Source organism: Danio rerio, chromosome 16 (genome assembly GCF_052040795.2).
Source record: "Danio rerio strain M-AB ecotype USA chromosome 16, GRCz13ab, whole genome shotgun sequence".
NCBI classification, from domain to species: Eukaryota; Metazoa; Chordata; class Actinopteri; order Cypriniformes; family Danionidae; genus Danio; species Danio rerio.
This window is the reverse complement of record NC_141036.1, coordinates 49051546-49078956: the sequence shown is the minus strand read 5'-3', so window position 1 is coordinate 49078956 and position 27411 is coordinate 49051546. Positions and strand designations below refer to the sequence as shown.

The following is a 27411-nucleotide window of genomic DNA, read 5'->3' as shown; positions in this document are numbered from 1 at the left end:
TGTCACTACGTATAACACTGACAGCGGTGACGCCTGATGATCATTAAAAACTGCCATTAAAACGAACGCAGATGACTATTGTGTTTATTGAGAGACCTATAAAACACTGGTGTACTGTGCCCGGTCAATTAATAGACAAGCTGAGACATCAAGGAGAGGAGCATCCGATCGGCGTGGCATCTGTCCGGTCCATCCAGGGTTTTCCCCCCTGTACGTGCGGCGGGTCTCGGTCCGTCTCGCCTCCGCTCTTCCTGCTGCTGAATCGGGGGGTTTTCGCACTGAGAGGCGCGACCTGACTCTGAACCCACGGCCGGTGAGTTTCTTCACACCCTTTAAGCTTACGCACTCATAAAAAGTACCAGAAAGTACCATGCATTACCTTGCTTTTGTACTTGATGATATGATTATACTATAGTAAAATTTTAGAAGCATGGGGTACCATGTTATGTGTTGTTATAGGGATGATATCTAAATGTTTCTGTTATACTTTTATGTATATCCTAGTACTGTAATTCATGTAGCATGGCATTAATATGGTACACAGGTAATTTGGTCAGCATACCATAGCAATACCGTTAAATTTTGACATGTGCCATACAAAAACGTACTGAATATAGTAATAATTTCTTGTCATGGTATTATCAACTGTACCTGTATTGTATAGTCGTCGTATTTTGTGAAGGAACAAACTTGTCTAAACTTTATTATAATTTTTCTGGCTGCAACTGAAATACTGTTCAGGAAAGACATTACAGGCAGAATACATTATATTAACAATCCTTAATGCATTAATAAATCACTTTTTAGCATTATGTGTTTAATGATTTAGTTAATGTTAACATGTAGCTTTTAACTTAAATGTGTTTATAGGAATTGACATTAAACAAGATTCCTTGTAAGAAATGAACCGTCAATGGTGGAAAGAGTACTGAAAATTCATAGTCAAGTAAAAGTACCATTACTTGCCTGAAAATGTAGTGCATGTAGATTAAAATCTGTGGTAAATATTACTCAAAGTATGAGTAAAAAGTAACCCTTTTAACAGTCCTCAAGAATAGTGAGTAGTGAGTATTTTGCTGTAAAAAGCTGATACATTTACATGTGTGTAAACATAACATTCTGTAGTGCATTTAGTTATTGCCCAGCAGGCACACAACATCGTATGTTAATATTAGGTTAGATTTAGGTTGTGATGTCAGGTGATCAAAATTCAATGTCTAGCCATCGTCTAAGGGCAACGTTATTTTAATGTCCAATAATGACATCAAATGACGTTGATATTTGGTTAAGTTTAGGTTGTGTTGGAAATTGACCAAAATCAATGTCGAGCCAACATCTTTAACCAACATCATATTGATGTCAAATGCTGATGTCACTTTTTTCATCTGGTATGGCAACCAAAATCCTACCTCTGATAGACATTATTGTGGTAATATCCATACAACATCAAGCTGTAACATCATTAGATGTTGATATTTTGTTGATTTTAGGTTAGATGTTGGACATTGAGGCCGGCCTGATGTTGAGTTCTGATGTCAACCCAATTTTCATTTTCAAACAAAATGCAGCATCCCTATGACATTGGTATGCAACGTCAATCTAAAGTTATGACGCCATTTCGGTCATCATACAGTAAACATCTGTCATCTTCTCATCAGTGACATGCATCTAAACATGCGTCTCTGGGTCAAAGTGTGTAAATATTTTGGACACTTTTAATGCTTCCAAACAGTTTGCTGCAATTATAAATCGCCCATGTCTTGAGGTAGTTCATTATGATGCGATTTACCTTCTATGTGTGATTTGATTGGACGGGACTCATAGGCCTGAGATTTTTCTAATCCCCATAGACAAGAAAGAAATGAAGTAGTAACTGCAGGTAGAAGGAAAGTAGTGGAGTAAAAGTACCAATACAGCAAAAAAAAAAAAAAAAAAAAAAAAAAATTCAAGGGAAAGTAAAAGTACACATTTTAAAAACTACTTAGTAAATTAAAAATGTTGAGCAAAACTACTCAATTACAGTAATTTGAGGATTGTAATTAATTACTTAACACCACTGTGAACAGTTTTACCATTTTTAATAAAAACAGTAGTACTTTTATTATTAATAGTTTTACAACCCTTGTCCAGTATTTTGATCTAGTCTGTGATTAAATAGGTCTGTAAACGTTGATATTTATATATCAGCTGTGTTGTTTGTGCTTTTCTTTCAGGATGCCGAGCTCAGATCGTGTAATGGGACAAATGTTTAGCATGTAAATTCAACCTCACGGAGGTTCTGGCCAGCTTATATTTTATTGTTCACACTCACAAGCACAATGTCAAGCAGAAGAAAGTCCACGACACCCTGCATGGTGCTTCCATCAGATGTCGTAGAGCAAGATCCAGATATGGAGGCCCTGGAAGGGAATGAAGGAGCCGAGAGTATGCCAGACGGTCCTACAGAGGGAGCAGTGGTTCCCATGGAAACAGAGACAGGTGAAGTTCACTTCTCAAGGCCATTTATTTATTTATTTTTTGTCCTGGTCAGAATAGCTCTCTGTCCTCACCCGGAGCGACAGGTTGTTAGTGGCAAGTAATTGCTCTGTTCATAATGAATGCTGGAAATTCAGATCCTTTTTTGATGTTTAATGTGACGTTGATCGAGATCTTGGCAGATATGGACAAATCCAGCACACAAATCAAGCTCTGTAGTAAAAGCATGGAGACTTTAATAAAATATACTCCAGTCCAAAAAGTAGTGGAATTAGAAGTATAAAATACATTATGATTAATACTTAATTAACAATTAATAATAATTCCAGGGTACAAACAAGTGAAAATAACAAAAACCCTTCAAATTGTTTTTTTAATATGCGTTGCTGGTAAATATGAAAATAAAAGTAGCGGTGGAAAAACTATTATGTTTAAATAGTGTTTTTCTAAAAATATTTAGCATTTGCAGCAAAAGATTCATCTTGATGACTCTTGGTCAGGACAAAAAGCTAATTTAAACAACTGCTTCTCTCCTTATCTGCTATACATGTTTATTTAACACAGTTCTTTTTTTTCAAATACTGACTAAATTTTCCTCTTACTGTCTTTACAGAATATGAGGGAAGCCATTTCTCGAATGAGGACTGTCGTTCTTCAGGAAAACGCTCAGGTCAAACATCACAGGAGCAGGCTGTCTCTGATCTGACCACTGAGGGTGGTTTTGTGCAGCCAGACATGGAGGATAGTGATGACCCCTCAGTTACTGGAATCCCTCTCAGCAAGACTCCCATAATGAAAATGAAAAGCAAATCTGAACCCAAGAGAATAGCAATGTCACTGAAAGGCAACAGTGAAAGCGAAACAGTGGCAGAAAGTGAGATAGAATTGGAGCCACTGGAAGCGTCAGTAATGGGCACTGCTATAGGTGCAGAACTTATTAGCCCAATTCTCACAGAGTCTGTAAAACCCAGTGTTCTTGTTAATATTTCAAACCCTATGATAGATCAGAAGAAGTTGGTTATGAACCCTGCAACGGTTCTTCCAGCCGGCTTGGCCCAGGTGCTTTCTGCATTGCAGGCACAACAGAGCGCTCAAGCTCAGTTGCTAATTCCAGTTAGCAGTATTCCCACGTATAATGCTGCCATGGACTCCAATGCAGTCCTCATCAACACCTACAAAAAGTTTCCCTACCCATCGGTGTCTGAGATCATGGGACTTGCAGCCCAGACCAAGTTTAGCGAGGAGCAGATAAAAATCTGGTTTTCAGCTCAGCGTTTGAAGCATGGTGTTAGCTGGACTCCGGAAGAGGTTGAGGAGGCCAGGAGAAAGCAATTTAATGGCACGGTGCACACCGTTCCCCAGACCATCACAGTCATTCCAGCCCACCATCTTTCTGCCACAAATGGCCTGCAGTCGATTCTTCAGACCTGCCAGATTGTGGGGCAACCAGGTCTGGTTTTGACACAAGTTGGCACAGCCAACAGCCTCCCAGTGAGCACTCCGATAACGCTGACTGTAGCAGGAATGCCCAGTCAAAGCCAGACGCCCAAAATTGCAACCAATCAAACAAGCCCTGCGCTCAGTGAAACCAAAAGAGCAACTACGGTTCAGCCCCCATCACTGACCCCCCAGGAGAACTCTGCACTCAGTGCCGATCACTTTGGCCTGCGACCTAAGAAATCCAAGGAGCAGCTGGCTGAATTGAAAGCAAGCTATCTGAAGAATCAGTTTGCCTCTGACGCTGAAATAGCTAGGCTAATGAAGCTGACCAACCTTACCAAAGGTGAGATCAAAAAGTGGTTCAGTGACACCCGATACAACCAGCGCAACTCTAAGAACAGCCATGCCTTCCTTGCGAACGACAATCCCAGGGGTAGCAGTAGCACCACCATTATTATTGACTCCAGCGATGAAACCCCACAGTCTCCCATGCCATCACCGGTTAAAGAAAAAGAAACGCGAACCAAGACCTGGAACCCTTTCCCAGACTTTACCCTCCAAAAGTTCAAAGAAAAGACACCAGAGCAGTTGGTAGTCCTGGAGGAAAGCTTTCAGAAGTGTGACACACCGACTGATGAAGAGCTCAGCCGGCTAAGGGCTGAAACCAAGCTTACCAGGCGAGAGATCGATGCCTGGTTCACAGAAAAGAGAAAAGCCCCTGTGCCAGAGTCCTCTGAGTCAAAAGCAGATAGTGAAACATCTCAAAAGAAGGGGTGCCAGACTCTACCCGGAGGGAAAAGGCTGAGCAAGGAGAAGGTGACGAAGAAAACTCCAGAGCAGCTGCATGTCTTGAAGGCTGCATTTGTTCGCACCCAGTGGCCATCGTCGGAGGAATACGACCAGCTTGCTGAGGAAAGTGGACTCCCTCGCTCTTACATCGTCAACTGGTTTGGAGACACACGCTACTCCTGGAAAAATGGCAACTTGAAATGGTATTTTTACTATCAAAGTGGAAATGTGGGCGGAACGAATGGGAGCAAAAACCGAAAGCGGAGGATTCGAAATCGTGGTTGGGGGAGAACCCGTAGTAGAAAAGTGAAGAAACCTATTGAATTGGAGAAGAATTTACCGATCAGGTTCAAATCTGGTCGAGATATTTTAAAGGAGTACTACTTGAAGCACAAGTTTCTAAACGAACAGGACTTGGATGAGCTTGTTGCCAAGTCTAACATGAGCTACGAGCAGGTGAGGGAGTGGTTTGCAGAGATCCATCGAAAGGAGGAAATGGGAACAAACCCATTTGAAGATAAAATTGTGAATGAAGAGCAAGATGAGGAAGAGGACGAATCACAGGGTGAAAATGAGACCCCAACTGAGGAGCAAGGACCTTCTGTCCTGGGAGATGAAGACGGGGATGAAGATGAAGAAGACACTGATGACAGCGATACATGGGAGCCTCCACAGAGTGTTCGAAAAACATTGTCCATGTCTGAAGCTCAGTGATCTGTGTGAATCTCTCTGAATGATGGCCCGTGACTGAACTGGGTGTCGACCACATGCCCACTACCACTGCACCAACTCATATATTGTAGTTTCTAATATAGTTTCTCTTAAACTTTGACACATTCTTTCTAGCATAAACATTGAGGAGAATGGATTTTGAATGTTTTAAAACCTAGATATCATGCACATGAGCATAGGTTTATACTCTACGGCTCTGAATTGCAAAGCCCTTAAATCATAGGTCTCAAACTCGATTCCTAGAGGGCTGCAGCTCTGCACACTTTTGCTCCAGCTCTAATCAAACACAGATGATCCAACTAATAGAGGTGTTCAAAAGAGTCTTAAACACCTTGATTAGTTGCATCAGCTGTGTTTGATTAGGATTTGAGCAAAACTGTGCAGAACTGTGGCGCTCCAGGAATCGAGTTTGAGACCTATGCCTTAAATAATCTTGACTGTCATATGCGAAACATGAATTTATGCCTACCAGAATTGATGATGCACCTTATCCCCAATACATGCAAAGACATTCTAGGCCTCTTTGTCGGGTCTTTTTAAATGGTCCTTTCTCATTTGGAGTCATAGAGAATGCTTAGTGCCAAAGGTATAGTGTTGAATGTTATTATTCTCTTTACAATGAACACAATGAGGGAATATGAATGAATGCATTGTGTCAATTGGATGCATGAGGCACTTTGTCAACCACCCTGTTGTACGGGGTTTGTTAAAACGCAACCAGCCACCTTATTTGTGTAGGGCAAGACCAAACAAATTTCCAAATTCATTGGCAAAAGTGTTTTATCAGCAACATACAGGCCTTTATATCTAATATATAGCACAGTAAATCCCAAAGGGACTTTGCAGGTGTTCATGTAGACCAGAGGTTCTCAAACTTGGTCCTAGAAGTCCGGTGTCCTGCAGATTTTAGCTCTAGCTTGCCTCAACATACCTGCAAGGATGTTTCTAGAAAGCCTAGTATAGAGGTGTCCAAACTTGATCCTGGAGGGCCGATGTCCTGTTGAGTTTAGCTCCAACTTTCTTCAACACACTTGCCAGGACTAGTTTAGCTAGTAAGAGCTTGATTAGTTGGTTCAGGTGTGTTTGATTAGGGTTGGAGCTAAACTCTCCAGGACACCGGACCTCCAGGACTGAGATTGAAAACCCCTTATGTAGACCATCTGAGTCTCTTAATAGGGATCACCTTCAAACTAATAAAGCTACTTGCTTATGTTACAGCAGGGGTGTCCAGACTCTGTCATGGAGGGCCAGTGTCCTGCAGATTTTAGGTCTAACTTGACTTAACACACCTGAAAGAATGTTTCTAGAAAGCCTAGTAAAGCTGCGGTCACAATAGAGTTTAAGCATGCGAAACTCTGTCGTGCGGCGCTGCGAAAAGGGACAGGAATAAACAAGATTATTAGGCATTAAAAAAGCGAGCAATTGCTTCATGTTTTAAATTTCGGTCCAGAGAGGTCATGTTTTGATCCTCAGTTGGTCTCACGCAGTCAATTGATGCGATTTCGCAGGTCAGAGTTCACCAAGCTTCAACTTTGCACCGCAGCAACCTGCGAAACTTAACGCATGACCCTGCGTTTCCGGTCTGACGCATTCGCGTGCGTATGAATAGAAGTCTATGGGAAGAAAAGCCCAGTGTGACCACAGCTTAAGAGCTTGATTAACTTGCCCAGGTGTGTCTGATTGGGGTTGAAACTTAACTTTGCAGGACACTGGCCCTCCACGATTTTGGATACCCCTGTCTTATGGGAAAATTATTTTGTGGAAATGGTCAGTGGTCATAATAAACAGGGGAAAACTATTAAACAGCTCTTTAACTGGACGGTTTTCAAGTATTTTTATTAGATATCAATGGGAACATGTGGTATTCCTGTTTTCTGGCTGTTGTTTTTCATCTTTTTAAAGCAAGATCTCCCTCAGATTTGAGAGGACTTTGATTTGCTTGACAAAATTGTAGTGATCATGTTACAAAATGTAATGCTCTAATGCAGTGTTTTTTCATTGCTAATCATTTTTTAAGGAGTTCATGGATTTGTTTTTCATTAATTCTAGTTTTTCTAAATGAATTGTTGATGAACGGTTACCACACGTGTGTAAATTATTATTTTTTTTGTAGAATTGTGCATGAAAACTGCACTATTACTGGTACTTTTTAAATCAAATCCCTGCGTAAGACATTCGCTATCTTCATCATAGCTGCATGTATCTGACATTTGGTAGAATGATGGGGGTGAAAAGTGTTAAGTTTGTACATATACCGCTTTACCTGTAGTTTAAGGCAGTTTTTAAATTTGTATTTATAGTGATGATGGATTTCAGCTCTACTTGAGTGCTTGTATGGTGATCATTTAAAAAAATTCTTGTGTGATTTGAGACAGAAGTTTCAGTTTTGCTTTTTTTAAAGTTGCATTAGTTTTTGTTTTTTTCTTCTTCTTCTGGTGAACATTTGACTTGCTTGCAACCATCAATTTCCTGTGTAAACTGTAGTGTATTATAGGTAAGAGGTCAGAGTGCCTCTGTGAACATGGTAAGTACTGTTTTGGACATGATAGCACATTTAACCTTAGCAAAATATGTCCTCTCCACTGTTAACCGCTGATCCTTTTGTGCTTTTAGAGTATGAAAACCTTATCTGGGATTTTGCTTTGACTGCATTTTAGTTCAGAATCAGACCACAGTTGTTTATCGTGCTTCCTTCAGCCGTCAATAATAGCATTACAAACTAGAGTGTGTTTCTAAAATGGTTATCATATTAGATCGTCTGTTTCTAGGCTCTGATTTTTACATGCACAAATAATAATGTGGATCTGGAACCATCATGGATTGTGTTTTGAAACAACAATCCTCAAAATCTGTCGAAGCTGCTGTGGCGGCAGAAAGCTTTATTTCCCAGAGCCATAGGCCTTGTGCAATGCTGTTAATTTAATTGAACTCTTTTAATAGGCTTCTGCTTGATTTAGACTAAATATATATTTTCTACTTGTTTGAGGACAACAATAAATTTGGATGAAAAAAAATGCTGGCTGCTTTTTTTTCTCTCAAGGTTGTGTTTCATGACGGCAACATTGTTCTTTTAAACTTTAAATCCCATTAATGACTGCTATTATATAATATATTATAAATATATCATACTTGGAGAACAGCACGAAACATTTAGCTTATATGAAATGTTATGGGGGTACAGACAATATGGCTTAATAAAAACAAAAGAAAACAGTCTGTGACAAGATATTTAGTAATCTACTATTGTTCTAATGCACAAATTTAGTATTTTTTACGAATTAAAATATTCATGTTTTATATAATGAATGACAACTGATAGCTGCAGTTTTTCTTTATAATGTATAAAGGAATTGAATATAGTGACTAAAGTAGTGACTAAATGTTTAAAAAAGTTATATTTTATACTGTATAAAGTCTATATAGTCCTGAATAGTCATTTAATACTTTATATAGTCATTTTATGTCTATATATATATATATATATATAATATATATATATATATATATATATATATATATATATATATATATATATATATATATATATATATATATATATATATATATATATATATATATATATATACTTGATATTCATTTTATACTTTATATGGTACTGGATAGTCATTTTATGCTCTATATAGTATATATAGTAATTTTGTTTGTCTATATGGTACTGGATAATCATTTTATACTCTAGTAATTTTATTTTATGTCTATATAGTACTAGATTATAATTTTATACTCTATATTGTACTGGATAGTCATTTTAAACTCCATATAGTCAATTGTGTTAATGTCTATATAGTACAGGATAGTCATTTTATACTCAATATAGTCTATATAGTGATTTTGTTTATGTCTATATAGTACTGGATAGTCATTTTATACTCAATATAGTCTATATAGTGATTTTGTTTATGTCTATATAGTACTGGATAGTCATTTTATACTCTATATAGTCTATATAGTGATTTTGTTTATGTCTATATAGTACTGGATAGTCATTTTATACTCTATATAGTCTATATAGTGATTTTGTTTATGTCTATATATATATATATATATATATATATATATATATATATATATATATATATATATATATACTTGATATTCATTTTATTCTCTATATGGTACTGGATAGTCATTTTATGCTCTATATAGTATATATAGTAATTTTGTTTGTCTATATGGTACTGGATAATCATTTTATACTCTAGTAATTTTATTTTATGTCTATATAGTACTAGATTACAATTTTATACTCTATATAGTACTGGATAGTCATTTTAAACTCCATATAGTCAATTGTGTTAATGTCTATATAGTACAGGATAGTCATTTTATACTCAATATAGTCTATATAGTGATTTTGTTTATGTCTATATAGTACTGGATAGTCATTTTATACTCTATATAGTCTATATAGTGATTTTGTTTATGTCTATATAGTACTGGATAGTCATTTTATACTCTATATAGTCTATATAGTGATTTTGTTTATGTCTATATAGTACTGGATAGTCATTTTATACTCTATATAGTCTATATAGTGATTTTGTTTATGTCTATATAGTACTGGATAGTCATTTTATACTTTATATAATCCATATAGTCATGTTTTATGTTTACTTGATAGTCATTTTAAACTCTACATTCATTTTGTTTATGTCTATATAATACTGGATAGTCATTTTTTTATTTTATATAGTCCATATAGTCATTTTATTAATGTTTATGTATAGTCATATTATACTCTATATAGTCTATATAGTAATTTTGTTTGTCTATATATAACTGGATAATCATTTTATACTCTATATAGTCTACATAGTACTGGATAGTCATTTTATTTTATACACTAATTTTGTTTATGTCTATGTAGTACTAGATAATCATGTCCATATAGAACTGAATAGTAATTTCATATTTTATATAATCTATACAGTCTTGTTTTATGTTCACTGGATAAGTAGTTTTTACTCTATAGTCATGTTGTTTATGTCTATATAATACTGGATAGTCATTTTTAACTTTATATAGTATATATAGGCGGCACAGTGCGTAGCACGTTCGCCTCACAGCAAAAAGGTCGCTGGTTTAAGCCTCGGCTGGGCCAGTTGGCATTTCCGTGTGGAGTTTGAATGTTCTCCCTGCGTTTATGTGGGTTTCTTCTGTGTGCTCCGGTTTAATTCCCCCACAGTCCAAAGACATGCGGTACAGGTTAATTGGGTAGGCTTAAAGAAGTTGTCTGTTGGGAATGAGTGTGTATGGATGTTTCCCAGAGATGGGTAGCAGCTGGAAAGGCATCAGCTGCGTAAAACATATGCTGGATAAGTTGGCGGTTCATTCCACTGTGGCGACCCAAGATTAATGAAGGGACTAAGCCGAAAATAAAATGAATGAATGAATATAGTCTATATAGTGATTGTATTTATGTCTATATAATATTGAATAGTCATTTTATACTCTATATAGTGATTTTGTTTATGTCTATATAGTACTGGATAGTCATTTTATACTTAATATAATCCATATAGTCATGTTTTATATTTACTGGATAGTCATTTTAAACTTCATAGTCATTTTGTTCATATCTATATAGTACTGGATAGTCATTTTTACTTTATGTAGTCCATATAGTCATTTTATTTATGTTTATGAATAGTCATTTTATACTCTATATAGTCCATAGTCATTTTGTTTATGTACTGGAAAGTAATTTTATACTCTAGTCTATATTGTCCCGTATAGTCATTTTATACTCTATAGTCTATATAGCCATTTAATTTTTTTAAAAAGAGCAAAAAAAATCTTATAAATTGACGACAACATGGTTCTTTTAAACTTTAAATATAATTAATGGCTGCTATTATATAGATTATATATTAGATTATAAATATATCATACTTGGAGAACAGCATGATACATTTTTAGCTGATCATGAAACGTTATGTGCAAAGGAATTTTGAGGGTAAAGTTAAACTATGGTTCTGGTAAAATATTCTGTGACATGTACAGTAACATACATTTGGTATTATTGTTATGCACAAATGTGGTATTTTATTTATCAACTATTAATGTTTAATATAAATGGCACTAAGGGAAAAGAAATTAAATTAACGAACTACAGTCTCACTCGTATGAGTTTTTCCAATGGTTTTTTCCTTTCTCAAAAAAAAAAAAAAAAAAAAAAAAAAAAAGAGTAAAGTGTGAGTCTTTTATTTTGAAGTAGTTCACCAGTGAGCAGCCATTTAGTCAAAAAGCTAGGCGGAGCGGCCAATGAGCCCTCCTCGTGACACCCATGTGATTTGTAAACAGGAAGTGTCTGGTCTGTGCTGCAGAAGGGTAAGTGACCAGAATCTAAAATCAACAAACACAATTTAATCATATAATCTCATTTTACATGCCTACAATGCATCACTTCATTAATAAAGAACCATATTTTGTATATTCAATCCGTCTGCGCGCTGACTGACCAATATACAATAGGTTGTTAGTCAAATATATGATGAGAAATCAATCTGAGCTATGGAATATTGACTGTAATTATGGTACTTATATAAGCGGTATGAATAAATAATGGTATTTCCTTTAATTATCTACTAGTATCAGACCTGGGCATCCCTGAGGAGACTGAATGAATCCGTGAGATCAGAGAGCAGATCTGCTGTTTTCTTCCTCATTCATCATGGTGGATTTTCTGGCAGAGAATAACCTGTGTGGTCAGGCCATCCTGAGGATCGTGTCCAGAGGAAACGCCATCATAGCGGAGTTACTGAGACTCTCAGACTTCATTCCTGCAGTTTTCAGACTCCGAGACAAAACTGACCAGCAGAAATATGGAGACATCATCTGTGATTTCAGCTACTTCAAGGTTCTCCAATTGTCATCTCATTTCTGTCTTGAATTAAGTTCATAGTTCACTCAAAAATGATCATTTACTCGGCTTTGAGTGATTTAAAACCTTTTTCATTTAAACACGAATGAATACATTTTGAAAACAAAAAAATCTGAAAACCTGTAACCATTGATATCTATCGTAGGAACAACGAATACTATGAAAGTCAATGGTTACAGGTTTGCAGTTCTCTTCACTATATCTTCCTTCATGTTTAAAAGACGAAAGACACTCAAACAAGTACATTGAGATAAAGTTGGTTTATATTCACATAATAGTTTGGTGACAAGTTAAATGGTTTACCACGTTGCTTTGAATATTTGGCCGGAAATAGCAAGCTAGTATGATTTCAAAGCAACATAAGCATTATTTAATTGACTGTGAACAATGTTGTACTTTGATCATTAACCTGATTTCACCAATTAGGAGATGTTCCTAGATTAACATCTATGTTGATTCTGGAACAACTTTCCAATCAGAATTAAGGGATGTGTTTACTGTTTATGTGAAGTTTAGGCTTAAAGTTAGGTTTATGCACTTCTACAAGATTATTATCCAACTATTATTCCCCTCTGATTTTGGGAGTAATTTACAGGTATGGTTTGGTCTAGGGGTAGGGAATAGGTTTATTTACATTTTCTAACAAAAATTATGTTCCAGGATCAACTTGGATGTTAATCCAGGATCGCATCATACTTGGCAACATCATGATGTGCGTACTTCGATGGTCTTTGGCTGCTAATGATGATTTCCCTATTTAGAATTTGCAAAGAAAACTTTTCTGAAAAAATAATATTAAGGAAAATGTCTGAATGTGCGAGTACAAAACCAACTTCTGCCCAAAGTTTCCTTCCGTTTTTAGTCCAATTGTCATCTCATTTCTGTCTAGAATTAAGTTCATAGTTCACTCAAAAATGATTATTTACTCGCCTTCAAGTGATTTTAAACCTTTTTCGTTTAAACACGAAGGAATTCATTTTGAAAAAAAACTCTGAAAACCTGTAACCATTGATATCTATAATAGGAAAAAGTAATACTATGAAAGTCAATGGTTACAGGTTTGCATTTCTCTTCACAATATCTTCCTTCATGTTTAAAAGACAAAAGAAACTCAAACAGGTTTGGAACATTGATGTAAAGTTGGTTTTATAATCACACATTCATTCATTGACATCTTGTGACATGGTCCTTATATTGTTTACCACACTTCTTTGAATATTCAGTCAGAAATAGGATGCTAGTATGCTTCAAAACAACATCAGCATTATTTAATTGACTGTTAACAATGTTGTACTTTGATAATCTATGGCTGCTAATATGATTTCCCCATCTAGAATTTGCAAGGAATATTTTCTGCATAACTAATATTAAGAAGAAAGTAACTTTTCCCCAAAATTTGGATTGAAAGTCAAGTCAAAGTCTTTATTGTCAGTTTAACCACATGCACAGGACATACAGAGAATTGCAATTACGTTACTCTCAGACCCTAGGTGCCTAACATATAATATTAATACAAAAGCTAGAATTTTCAGAAAGAAATTGCAAAAATACAATTCACATATAATATAATCCAATAAATATTAAAAAGTGTCTTAATGATATACAGGGAGGTAGTATGAGACAATTAAATAATGACAGAATTGTCATTTTTGGGTGAACTGTCCCTTTAAGTGGATTTACTGTTTTTAGGGTGATGAGATTGCACTGAGCAAGTGTATTTTCTAGGGTCCAGAGTATTATGAAGGTAAACTAGAAGCAAAGCCGGAGCTGCAGGATTTGGACGAGGAGTTTCGGGAGAACAACATAGAAATATTGACACGCTTTTACCTGGCCTTTGAGAGCGTCCATAAATATGTTGTAGACTTGATAAGGTGTGTGTTCATTTCAAATCTAATTTTCATGCAAATACAAGCAACTTTTTGTTTGTTTAAATATTTCACAAAATTTAGTTTTTAGTTTGATTTCTAATCAATCCATAAACCTTACTATTTTGTTTTTATCCCCTGAAGGTACTTGGATGATCTCAATGAAGGGGTTTATATTCAGCAAACACTGGAAACGGTTTTACTGAATGAAGATGGGAAACAGCTCCTGGTAACGTTTGATTTCTGATTCATTACATGTGACTCTGGACCACAAAACCAGTCATAAGTTTATTAAAGTCAGTTTATTAAAAATATATACACTCTCCACTGATTAGGTATGCTCAATATTTTGATGACCATATTGATATTGGCTGTTGAATGCTATTTTTATTGTCGTCGTTTAGATAACAAAATTAGGCCGATGTCTTTAAGCCAATAAATGATGTATTATTTTCACTCCTGAACCACGTCACATGCTTGCTGCTTGCCCCTTTTTTATATTTAGGTTGCTTTATTTATATATATATTTTGTCAGGCAGTGTATTTTATTTACATAAAAGAAAGTTGGCTATAAGCAATATGATAATAATAATAATAATAATAATAAAGTTTAGAGATCAGTTCAAACTTTTTAAAATTTTTTTTTATTTTGAGTCTTCAAAAGAAAATACATGTATAACTTACATACTCTCTCATACAGAAAGAGACCTACAGATCTTGTATATGTTTTGTATTTTATTCCCTTTAAACACAACAACAACAATTATAAACAGTAAAACATGGGGAGCTACAAATCCTTTAAAAGTTTTCCTTTAAAGAAGAAAAGATACTTATTTATACATTTATTTATACATTACATTTAAAAGTTACAATTCAAGAAAAATTGGGGCATATTGGTGAAATATACTCAGTCCATTTACTCAAAATTATTAAAGTATTCCGTCTGTGTTTTTAATGAAAACGATAGTTTTTTTTCATGACATATAATATTGTACACTGTATAAATCCATTCTTCAACTTAAGGGGACTCTAATTTTAACCATTGTTTTTTTTAAAAAAAATGTACTAACTGCCAGAAGAATAAATAACAGTTTATTGTCTTTATTAATCCATCTAAATGTATATTACCTAAATATAAAGATTCACAAGTAAAGTCAATCTCTACTTCAAAACGGCGTCTGAATGTACTTAATCTCTTTCCATTATGGGCTTAATTTCTGACAATCTCAAAAAACATGATAGTGTTTGGCTACTTCCCCCCCACACATTCTCCAGCAGCTAGTACCCTTTCCTCTATGTATTTTCTGTGATGCTGTGATTAGAACATTCTTTCAGCAGAATTCTCTCCACATATCTGAGCTGGTACATTTCCATTGGGTTGATCAAATATTCCCCCAATCTTCATCTAAGATATTCAGAATTCCTTCCATTTTCCATTTATCTCTAATATATAGTGTAGCATCCAGTACAGATCCGCAAAATCCCTTATATAATCTCGAAAGGATCTTATTACATGATTTGGGCCTTGCCCACTGATGAAAACACTTTTATTATTCCTGTCTCTGCAACTTTTAATATTTCTGGTTTAATATTACATTCAATATAATGTCTTACTTGAAGGTATCTATAAAAGTCACTTTGATTAAATCCATATTTTTCCTTTAGAAATTCAAAAGTTTGAATTGCACCCTTGTCTAAAAAAGTGTAGTAATTGAAAAATTATTAACTTGGTCCATATTCAAAATCTGTCATCTATTTGAGTGGGGATGAAATCAGTATCGTAGGCACACCATCTTAATATTCTTGATGCATCTTGCAAACCACATATTTCCTTTGAGTTCAAACTTTTCTAAAAATAAGGTATTAAAATAAAATCAGTTGTTTGCTCTGTGTTTGCCATTTGTTTTAGCAATCATGCAGAGAAATATGTAAATATTTATAGTTATTGGCTAAATAAATAAATAAATAAATAAATAAATAAATATGTATGTATATATATATATATATATATATATATATATATATATATATATATATATATATATATATATATATATATATATATATATATATATATATATATATCGGCTATCAGCCTCACAATATAAATAGTTATCAGTATCTGTCAAATATTCTATATTGGTGCATCCCTATCACTGATGTGTACTTTTGTTAGGATAGGATAATATTTGACTATTTGAAAATATGATATCCAAAAATAATAATAAACCAAATACTGAGATAATTGTCTATATAAAGTGCTTATAAATGCATATTACTTTTAATATATATGCAGTAGGAAATATACAAAACATATTCATGGAACATCTTTCTTTACTTAATAATATTTTTTTTTGCATAAAAGTTGTTTATTTTTGACTATTGTGCAACACAAAACAGTTATTAAATACTGTATACTGTAGGTTAATACATTAAGTACGTTTGTAACTGTGTGTTTTCTGTCAGTGTGAGGCTCTGTATCTGTATGGAGTCATGTTACTGGTTATCGATCAGAAGATGGAAGGAGAAGTAAGAGAAAGGATGCTGGTGTCCTATTATAGATACAGGTAAGGTTTTCATGTATTTGGAGATGTTTTGTTATGCGTGGTTGGACCAGTAGCTGATAAACAGTCCTTAGATAAGGTGAAATGGACCAAGATGTTAGATGCTGATTAATCAAACATGTCTGTGTTCACCTCAGCGCTGCTCGCTCCTCAGCTGACTCTAACCTAGATGACATCTGCAAGCTTTTGCGTAGCACAGGATACTCCAGCCACCCGGGGGCTAAACGGCCAACAAACTACCCTGAGAGCTACTTCCAGAGAGTTCCCATCAGCTCCACATTCATCAGTATGGTGATTGGCCGCTTGCGCTCTGACGACATCTACAACCAGGCAAGACAGCTGTGTGATTTAGACCTGTGGTTTGCAGGAGGTGCTTGGTGGTCAGCAGGAAATTTTAGAGAAAAATTGTAAAGAAAAAAATTAATAAACTAAAAATATTATATAAATAGGAGTAATATATGTTTGATGACAATAAAAAAAATCCATTCTTTGACATGTAAATTGATAAAACTTTACTTTTAAAACAGAAAATTACAATATTGATGAATAAAAAATTTATTGATGACAAATGATTAATAAAACTAATTGGTAAAATTTTTTTTAAAACAATAATGTAAATACAAAATTAATTGAAAAAAATACTTTAACATTTTTAAAATGCTTTTATGTAAACATTATTAATTCTATTGATAGATAAAATGCAAAACAATTATAGAAATTTTCATATAAAGTATAATGAAATCATTTTTCCACATTTGTTTTAAATCTGCTGACGAATAAAATGCAAAAAAAAAATAAATAAATAAATGTAATAATATTTACTGTGGTAATAATAATAATAATAATAATAATAATAATAATAATAATATATATTTATTACTTTTGTGTTTTCCTACACCCAGCTTTATATCAGAAAATGCTTCCTCATATTTATATTTTAAGAACAGTTTGAAAACCTCTCATTCAGCTGGATATCTCATGTTTATTCCTGCTTTGTGCAAATGTATGCTCTGTTGTAGGTCTCTGCGTATCCTCTGCCGGAGCACCGCAGCACAGCTCTGGCGACTCAGGCCGCTATGCTTTATGTCTGCTTATATTTCACTCCCTCCATCCTGCACACACAACAGGCCAAGATGAGAGAGATCGTGGACAAATACTTCCCTGACAACTGGGTGAGAAGACTTTAATCATCATGTCTTTTCAGAAAATGTGACCCACTTGATATTTTAACTACAACATCGACCTTGCATCTTCAGGTTATAAGCATATACATGGGCATCACAGTGAACTTGGTGGAGGCGTGGGAACCATATAAAGCTGCTAAAATAGCCCTGAACTACACGCTGGACACAGCTAACATCAGAGAACAGGTACAGTCATCTGTGCTCTTTCTGTTCACACATGTTCAGAGTAATCCAGAGTCACTCTGGATTAGTGTTGGGCAAGTTATTTTTAAATAAATTTTTCATGATGTAGGTAATAATAAATGACTTTTTATTGCTTATGTCTGAAAAAAAAATGCCATTACCCCTAAGGAATTTAATTTCTTGAGTTAATAGTGCTGTAATTTCAACTATTTTTTATTCTTTAAGTTTGAGTCATATACTGCATGATCTTTGTAGCTTTATTAAAAAAAATACTTAAATATTTTATTTACTTTTTATACTTTTTTAAAAATAGTTTTTATTGACTTGTGGGGGGAACAAAACAAACAAACAATGCATATATACATAAATATATCCATTTCACACATGTATAGATGCATACATGCGTACATACATACATACAGTTGAAGTCAGAATTATTAGCCCCCCTTTGAATTTTTTTTTTTTTTTTTTTTTAATATTTCCAAAATAATGTTTGACAGAGCAAGGAATTTTTCACAGTATGTTTGATAATATGTTTTTCTTTTGGAGAAAGTCTTACTTGTTTTATTTCGGCTAAAATAAAAGCAGATTTAAATTTTTAAAAAACATTTTTGGGACAAAACTATTAGCCCTTTTAAGCTATTTTTTTTTTCCACAGTCAACAGAACAAGCCATGGTTATACAATAACTTGTCCTAATTACCCTAACCTTACTAGTTAACCTAATTAACCTAGTTAAGCCTTTAAATGTCATTTTAAGCTTTATAGATGTGTCTTGAAAAATATCTAATAATATCTAATAATTCAGGGGAGCTAATAATTCTGACTTCAACTGTACATACATACACACATGCATACATACATACACACATGCATACATACATAAAAATATTAAATTAACCTTGCCAAGAAAGTAAATGGAATAAGTATAAAATAAAAGGTTGCCAAACATATTCTCTCAATGATGCATAACCTTTAGAATTATGTAAGTGTTATATTATGGATAATTATATTGGCACTGTGGAGAGCCAGCTATATACTCTATTTCTTTTAAAGATCTAATACTTGAACATTTTAATAACAAGCATGAGATTCTTCGGTTAAAAGCAACAAATGAAGTAATGTCAATATAAAATTAATAAAAAATGTACTAAATTTATGTAATTTTGATCGAAACTATTCATTCTATTGACAGATAAAATGCAAGAAAAATCTGAAATTTTAATGTGAGGTTAAATAAAATCTGCCTTTTTCACAAATGATTACATTCTCTTTTTATTTTTGGACATTTGACATTTGCTAAATACATATATTTATGATATATATGTTGATATATAGATTTGATGCATGTGTGTGTATGTATACATGTGTGTGTGTATATATATACACCATTATCTTTCACACATACCATATATTGTCATGAAGTAATTTCTGACACAATTCATTGTTCAAATATGCAGTCCTTTTTATTGATGTCAAAAATAGAATTCCTCTGCCATATTAAATTATATAACAAAAAAATAAATTATTCTGAAGTTTAGGCGAGTGCAATACAAATAAATGACCTAAAATGAGCAGGAATGCCATTTTCAGTGAATAAGTTATGTAATTATACTGACTAGTTAATTTGTAACTCATCACACCCAACGCTACTCTGGATTCGCACACAGTGATTAGTGATTGTTGTCTGTTCTCAGGCTGGACGATACGCTGCCAGTGTGGAGACTCTGCGGCCGCAGGTGCAGCAGTTGTTGAAGGAGGGATTCCTGAGGGAAGAAATCATCCTGGACAATATTCCCAAACTGCTCAACTGCCTCCGAGACTGTAATGTTGCCATCCGCTGGCTGATGCTGCACACTGCAGAGTCCGGTGAGGTGTTGGGGCTCTTTCACACCAAATGCGTCTTTGCTTCTAAAAGCGCTTGATGCAGTACTCTGGAATGGGTTTTTAAAAAGCACTTTGCATTGTAAGGTCAACTTGACTCGATATAAACGTGATGTAATAATGACAATAACAGACTAATTAGAAATAGGAAAACTATATGTTTTGATAAGCACATAAAAACACATATAACTCTTGACGCAGCCATAATGAGCACCTCCTCCACCTTGATTTGATAGCAAATAAAACAGTTGTCATACAAACTTTCCACTATAAACAGAAGTGAGCATAAAGGTCAAACATATCCGCCCAGTGCATGTTTTCGTTGAAAAACAATAGAAAAGTAGCATGTTGGAGAGGAAAAACACATTTTGTGTGAACAGCCCCTTATGGGCTTTACATCAGATAAATATAAACACAAAAATTATGACTCAGTATTTTGTTAATTCACATTTCCCTCGTCTATTTGTGATCTAATTGACCAAAAAACATCTTAGAGCTAGGAGTAAACAGGGCTATAATGATTTTGGGTCATATTATTGTCACAATGTGTAATATTTTAAAACCACTAAAACATTGTTATATATTTTGCAGAATTGTGTAATTACATTACATTCGTCACCATTTCCACATATTGTTCAAGAGAAATAAGCAATCTTAACTAGTGACACGGACCATATATTGCGGCTCTATGCTAGTGACGTCATACTAGGTGAACAGTGGTAAAGAACGATGAACTGATGACCATCACGGCCAATCACAGTCATTTCTGTTGAGCACGTGAACACAATGGCCAATCAGAGGTGTTTAAATATGGACAACAGTGCTCAAATGTTAGCGAGAAATAGATATTTAAAATATTTCTGTACGTATTGGCACTGAAACTCTGTCATAGACCCCTGATTTCTGGTGTGATTTTTAAACAGGAAACACCAAAGACCCTAATAAGTTGTGTGTCTTATTAAACTGCATAGTGCGGACTTATAACAGAATCTTAAAATGTATTTAGAATGATAAAACAGCACTACTTCTTTTCTATATGATCACAAGTGGAAAGACCGGAAGGAATGACAAAATTAAAGCTCCTTATTCTGCTACATGCTGCCCTGATGCTGCTTTTAGTTAACAACTTTAGCTCATCCATGAACATGATATCTGCAGGAGTCCCATAGGATGAAATGAAGACTACAACCCCCATGATTCACACAATTTGAAAATTACATACTGTGCCTTTAAGAAAACCTTTAGATTCTGTTTGAGTTTTGATTAATTATTGATTTTTATGGAATTAGAAAAATGCTTTTCTAAGTTTTGTTGTTGTTGTTGCTCTTGAAGCTTATGATCCAAACAACAAGAGGCTTCGTCAGATCAAAGACCAAGTCATCAACGACTCCAAATACAACCCCAAAATTCTGTTTCAGCTGCTGCTGGACACGGCTCAGTTTGAGTTCATACTCAAAGAGGTAAATATAAAAAATTGAATTATTTTGAAATTATATTTCTCAATGTTAAATTGAAGCTTTTTTTGGACAAGAATGTAATGAATTCTAATGCAGTCCACTAATCTTGGTTCAGGTCTTCAGTCTGTCTGAGAAATACACCTTTTAAATTCAAATATTTCGTTCAACCAAAATGGAAAATTCTGTATTTATTTACTTATCGTTTCCTTGTTACAAAGCTGTTTCTTGTTTCTATAGAACAGGAAAAAAAGATAATTTGAAAAATGTTGGAAATCTGTAACCATTGACTTCCTTAAATTTAGTTTTTTCTACTATGAAAGTCAATGGTAACTCATTCTTCAAAATATCTTCTTTAGTGATCAGTGGAATAAAGAAACTCACACAGGTTCGGATAAATAGTGAGTAAATTATAGTTTTGGGGTAAACTATCTCTTTTTCCTTCAGGAAAGCTATCTTATTTAGTAATTTAAATAAATGAACATGTAAACAAATCTTGTATTATGTTATCCCAACTTAAATAAAACAAATAAACAGTTTCTGGTTCATTTTCCAGTACTTTGTTGTGGCTGGAAGGGCGTACCCTGCAAAAAAACATATGCCGGAATAGTTGGCAGTTCATTCTGCTGTGGCGCCCCCTCATATAAATAAGGGACTAAGCCAAAGGAAAATTAGTGTATGAGCTTCTGGTTCATTAATTATTTATTTTTTGTGTGTGATTCTCAGATGTTCAAGCAGATGTTGGCAGAGAAGCAGCTGAAGTGGGAGAGCTATAAGAAGGAGGGATCAGAGAGGATGATGGAGCTGGCCGAGGTGTTTTCAGGGGTCAAACCTCTTACCAGAGTGGAGAAAAATGGTAAAATGTTTTTCATCTCCCACAACATGCACAATAGACGACCTATTTTTCTACATTACATATTTTTCGTTAAATTAAACCATGGTTTTACACATACAAAAACTGCAATACAAAAAATTGCATATTTTAATAGTGATTTAATTTTTTCATAAGGGTAGGGGTACTTTGTTACTAAATACCTGCAATGTAATGTATATTATTTTATTAAAAACATAATAAAGAAAAACTACAATAGTATAAATGTGAAATATACTCACCGGCCACTTTATTAGGTACACCTTACTAGCACCGCCTTGAACCCCTTTTTGCCTTCAGAACTGCCTTAATCCTTCATGGCATAGATTCAACAAGGTACTTGAAATATTCCTTAGAGAACTGGTCCATATTGACATGATGAACTCTCATGTCAATTGAACTCTGAGCTTCTCTGTCCCTACACACCTTATCGTTCGCTCAGGTCAACCGACCAGCTCCTCCTGGGTGTGCCCAGGACCAGTCAAAAGCTCAGAGGGGATTGGGCTTTTGCTGTGGCTGCACCAAAATTGTGGAATGAGCTAGCGTTGTACATTAGACAAGCCTCTTCCATCACTGTTTTTAAATCCCTTCTTAAAACCCACCTGTTCAATTAGGCTTTTAGCACAGCTTGAGATGTTGACATTTTATGTTTATTTATTTGTATTTTAAAGTTTGTTTTACTCTTTGTTGTCAGCACTTTGGTCAACTGTGTTGTTTTAAAGTGCTTTATAAATAAATTGAATTGAATTGAATGATAGCATCACACAGTTGCTGCAGATTTGTCGGCTAAACATCCCTGATGCAAATCTCTCACTCCACCACATCCCAATGGTGCTCTATTGGATTGAGATCTGGTGACTGAGGAGGTCGTTTGAGTACAGTGAACTCATTTTTGTGTTCAAGAAACCAGTCTAAGAAAGTTCGTACTTTATGAGATGGTGCATTATCCTGCTCAGAACTGCCACTCACTGAATATTTTCCCTTTTTTGGACTATTCTCTGTAAACACTAGAGATTGTTATGCATGAAAATCCCAGTAGATCAGCAGTTTCTGAAATGCTCAGACCAGCCAGTCTGGCACCAACATCCGTGCCATGTTTAAACTCACTTAAACCACCTTTCTTCCCCATTCTGATGCTCAGTTTGAACTGCAGCAGATCATCTTTACCATGTCTACATGCCTAAATGCATTGAGTTGCTGCCATGAGATTGGCGGATTAGAAATTTGTGTTAACGAGCAGTTCGACAGGTGTACCTAATAAAGTGGCCCGTGATTGTAGTTCAAGTTTGGTATTAGATTTTGCAATCTTCTACTCTATTATCTATTTAAAATAAAATTGAATTGTCTCTTTGTTTAATATTGTTTTGCTTTATATAATTATATTTACTTCAATCTCTATATCCACTATGTACATTTATATGTTTTCCAACAAAATCAAGCTTGTGCAGCTAGAAGGGTTTGTGTTCAGATCCAAGTCAACAGGTTGTTATTGTACTTGCTCAGATTTCTTTTGCATAATTGTTTTAAAGTAACTCAGCGTTATTGACCGTGTGTTCATGCATCCGTTTGCTTCATCAGAGAATCTTCAGGCCTGGTTCAGAGAAATCTCCAAACAGATCGAGTCCCTGAACTATGAAGACTCCACGGCTGCCGGCAGGAAGACTGTACAGCTCATTCAGGCTCTGGTGGAGGTACAAACACATCTAAACGTGCTATCCTGTGATTGTCTTCAAGGATTTCACACAGTTAATGCTTTTCTGAAAGGTCCAAGAGTTTCACCAGCTGGAGTCCAACCTGCAGGTGTGTCAGTTCCTGGCGGACACCCGCAAGTTCCTGCATCAGATGATCCGCACCATCAATATTAAAGAGGAAGTGCTCATCACCATGCAGATAGTGGGGGATTTGTCCTACGCCTGGCAGATCATTGACAGGTGATGCCCAAAAACTGGTTTCATTTTATTTTCTTGCACATTTAATCTTTTTATTGATTTTTTTTGGCTTAGTTCCTGATTATGTGGGGTCGTCACAGCGGAATGAACCGCCAAGCATATGTTTTCCACAGTGGATGCCCTTCCATCCGCAACCCAGTACTGGGAAACATTCATACACTCTCATTCACACACAAACTCATACACTACAACCAATTTAGTTCATCGACATGTCTTTGGACTGTAGGGGAAACCAGAGCACCCGGAGGAAACCCACATCAACATGGGGAGAACATGCAAACTCCACACAGAAATACCAACTGGCACAGCCGGGACTCGAATTAGCAACCTTCTTGCTGTGAGGCGACAGTGCTAACCGCTGAGCCACCATGCCACCAAAGCCAAAACAAAAACACACATAGATGCTCAATGGTTAAAGTTCCTCTTCTGCACATTTCTCACAGCTTCACCGCAATAATGCAAGAGAGCATCAGAGCAAACCCATCAATGGTGACCAAGCTCAGAGCCACTTTTTTAAAGGTGAGTAAAACTGTCCTCTTATGGTGCAACACCAGAAACAAATCCACCTGTAACCCAATGTTCTGAACAGCTGGCGTCTGCACTGGATCTGCCTCTGCTGCGAATCAACCAGGTCAACAGTCCCGACCTTCTGAGCGTCTCTCAGTTTTACTCCGGGGAGCTGGTGGCATACGTTAGAAAGGTTTGGAAAGGCTTCATTAATGCTGCTGTATGCTAACTGGATTCAGAAACACAGTTGGACAGATCTGTTTTTTCCGGAAGGTGCTGCAGATCATTCCAGAGAGTATGTTCACCTCGCTGGCCAAAATCATCAAGCTGCAGATTCATGACATTATGGAGGTGCCCACACGCCTGGACAAAGACAAACTCAAGGATTACTCTCAGCTCAGTGCCCGCTATGAGGTAGGACTGACTGATGGTGAATGTGGCGGTAATGAGCCTCAATAAGAGTGAGAGTTGGATGCCATTAAACATGTGTAAACTTGCTCATTGAAATTGCATACTGGTGTTACTTTTTTGCATTGTATTTTAACATTGTATGGGGCATTGAACCATACACTACCTGACAAAAGTCTTGTGGTCAGTCTCAGTTGTAAAAGGGAACAAATAAAAACTTGTCTTCTAGTTGATTATTTGGAAAAAGTGGCAGAAGGTAGATTTTCAGATGAATCATCTGTTGAACTGCATCCCAATCATCACAAATACTGCAGGAGACCTATTGGAACCTGCATAAACTCAAGACTCTTACAGAAACCAGTCAATTTGGTGAAGGAATGATCATGGTTTGGGGTAACAATCAGTATAGGGGAGTGCGAGAGATCTGCAGAGTGGACGGCAACATCAACAGCCTGCGGTATCAAGGTGCTCCAGGATTGGCCAGCCCAGTCACCAGATATGAACATTATTGAGCATGTCTGGGGTAGGATGAATAAGGACACATTGCAGATGAATTCAAAGAATCTTAATGAACTCTGGGAGTCCTGCAAGAACTCTTTCTTTGGCATTCCAGATGACTTTATTAATAAGTGATTTGAGTCATTGCAGAGATGTATGGATGCAGTCTTCCAAGCTCATGATGGGGTCAGACACAATATTGATTCTTTTTCCACTGCAGCATGACTTTATATTCTATACTGTACATTATTTCTGACTTTTGTCTAAGCAAAGTCAGACCTTACTGTCCTAATCAAATAATTAAAAATCAGGGAATGATCATATTTTATTTTGGTTAAATAAGCGTGATCTAGAGGCCTTTGCCTTTCATATAAGCCACTTCTGATACCAAATTATCAACTAGAAGTCAAGTTATTATTTGTTGTTCCTAAAAATTGGATAGGCGACAAGACTTTTGTCAGGTAGTGTATATGTTAACTTCATTTGACTTGAATGACAATAAACTTTTATTTATTTAAATAAAATTTTTATTTAATTTTTTTATGTTTTATTTATTTTTGTACTATATTTATTTATTTATTCATTTATTTATTTATTCAGTTAGTTAGTTAGTTGGTTAGTTAATTAATGATAAAAATTCAAAAGTCCTGTAATAGCCACTATTAATACTTCAAGGTTTTTACAGTGAATGTTAATATGTATTTCTTTTCCTGCACAAGTCACTTAAAACCTGCATATTCTACCCTAAAAATTTTGTTCAAAACACAGGTTCAACTTTTTTGCGTTAACATTTTCATAAAAATTAATCTTGCATTTTTCACATCCTTAAATTGTACTGCAATTCAAAACAAAACAATTTAATAGTGTTTGTTTTAATTTATTCATCAATATAGTACAGTAATAGTATTTCGTAGATTAGCATAAAAAACTACAACATAATACATGCTGTAGACTAGAGTATATATGTGGTATTAGATTTTGGTTTCTTTTACTCTATACATTTGTTTATTTTATATTTGATTGTCTATTTTTTGTGTTTGATTCATTTATTCATTCATTTTCTTGTCGGTTTAGTCCCTTATTAATCCGGGTTCGCCACAGCGGAATGAACCGCCAACTTATCCAGCACATTTTTACGCAGTGGATGCCCTTCCAGCCGCAACCCATCTCTGGGAAACATCCACACACGCATTCACACACACACTCATACACTACGGACAATTTAGCCTACCCAATTCACCTGTACCACATGTCTTTGGACTGTGGGGGAAACCGGAGCACCCGGAGGAAACCCCACGCGAACGCAGGGAGAACATGCAAACTCCACACAAAAACGCCAACTGAGCCGAGGATCGAACCTACTGCGCCACTGCGTCGCCCTTCATTTGATTTATATGATTATATTTTCTTTATTTATATCTTGATATTTGTACATGTACATTTTTGCCATAAAATCAAGGTTTTGCGTCTAGAAGTTTTTGTGTCTCAGATCTGAGTCAATAGTATGCTATTACAGTACTGGCATAAATTCATTTTGCATAATTATTTAAATAATAATACTATCGTTATGGCCTTCTTCATTTGACAGGTAGCTAAACTCACTCATGCCATCTCCGTCTTCACCGAAGGTATCCTGATGATGAAGACCACACTTGTTGGGATCATTCAGGTACACTAAATATTTTATGAATGTTACGCTTTGAGT

General features: G+C 35.3%; 3 protein-coding genes across 5 annotated transcripts in view; 2 read left to right on the top strand and 1 right to left on the bottom strand.

The window, feature by feature from the left end:
- Window positions 1-27411, bottom strand: part of dpy19l1l (dpy-19-like 1, like (H. sapiens)) — a 754017-nt gene that overhangs the window by 87952 nt on the left and 638654 nt on the right. The gene's annotated exons all lie outside the window — the stretch shown is intronic.
- On the top strand, window positions 36-6875 carry zhx1 (zinc fingers and homeoboxes 1). Of its 2 annotated transcripts, XM_087287704.1 has the most exons (4): window positions 36-313; window positions 2214-2478; window positions 3089-5160; window positions 5837-6875. In XM_087287704.1, exons 2-4 carry the CDS (start codon window positions 2319-2321, stop codon window positions 5861-5863), a joined length of 2259 nt encoding a protein of 752 aa, XP_087143830.1. In that variant the 5' UTR covers window positions 36-313; window positions 2214-2318; the 3' UTR covers window positions 5864-6875. The 2 variants fall into 2 exon arrangements, with proteins under 2 accessions (XP_087143830.1, XP_087143829.1); XM_087287703.1 differs by having other exon boundaries at window positions 3089-5952.
- The window catches only part of washc5 (WASH complex subunit 5), a 31276-nt gene continuing 15637 nt past the window's right edge, over window positions 11773-27411 (top strand). Inside the window, 17 exon segments of the mRNA NM_200183.1 lie at window positions 11773-11787; window positions 12049-12316; window positions 14066-14211; window positions 14350-14434; window positions 16672-16772; window positions 16907-17099; window positions 17789-17941; window positions 18026-18139; window positions 19833-20004; window positions 21352-21479; window positions 22200-22329; window positions 23923-24035; window positions 24109-24275; window positions 24737-24812; window positions 24883-24993; window positions 25074-25214; window positions 27295-27375. Coding sequence (NP_956477.1) covers window positions 12131-12316; window positions 14066-14211; window positions 14350-14434; window positions 16672-16772; window positions 16907-17099; window positions 17789-17941; window positions 18026-18139; window positions 19833-20004; window positions 21352-21479; window positions 22200-22329; window positions 23923-24035; window positions 24109-24275; window positions 24737-24812; window positions 24883-24993; window positions 25074-25214; window positions 27295-27375 — 2097 coding nt within the window. The 5' untranslated portion in view covers window positions 11773-11787; window positions 12049-12130.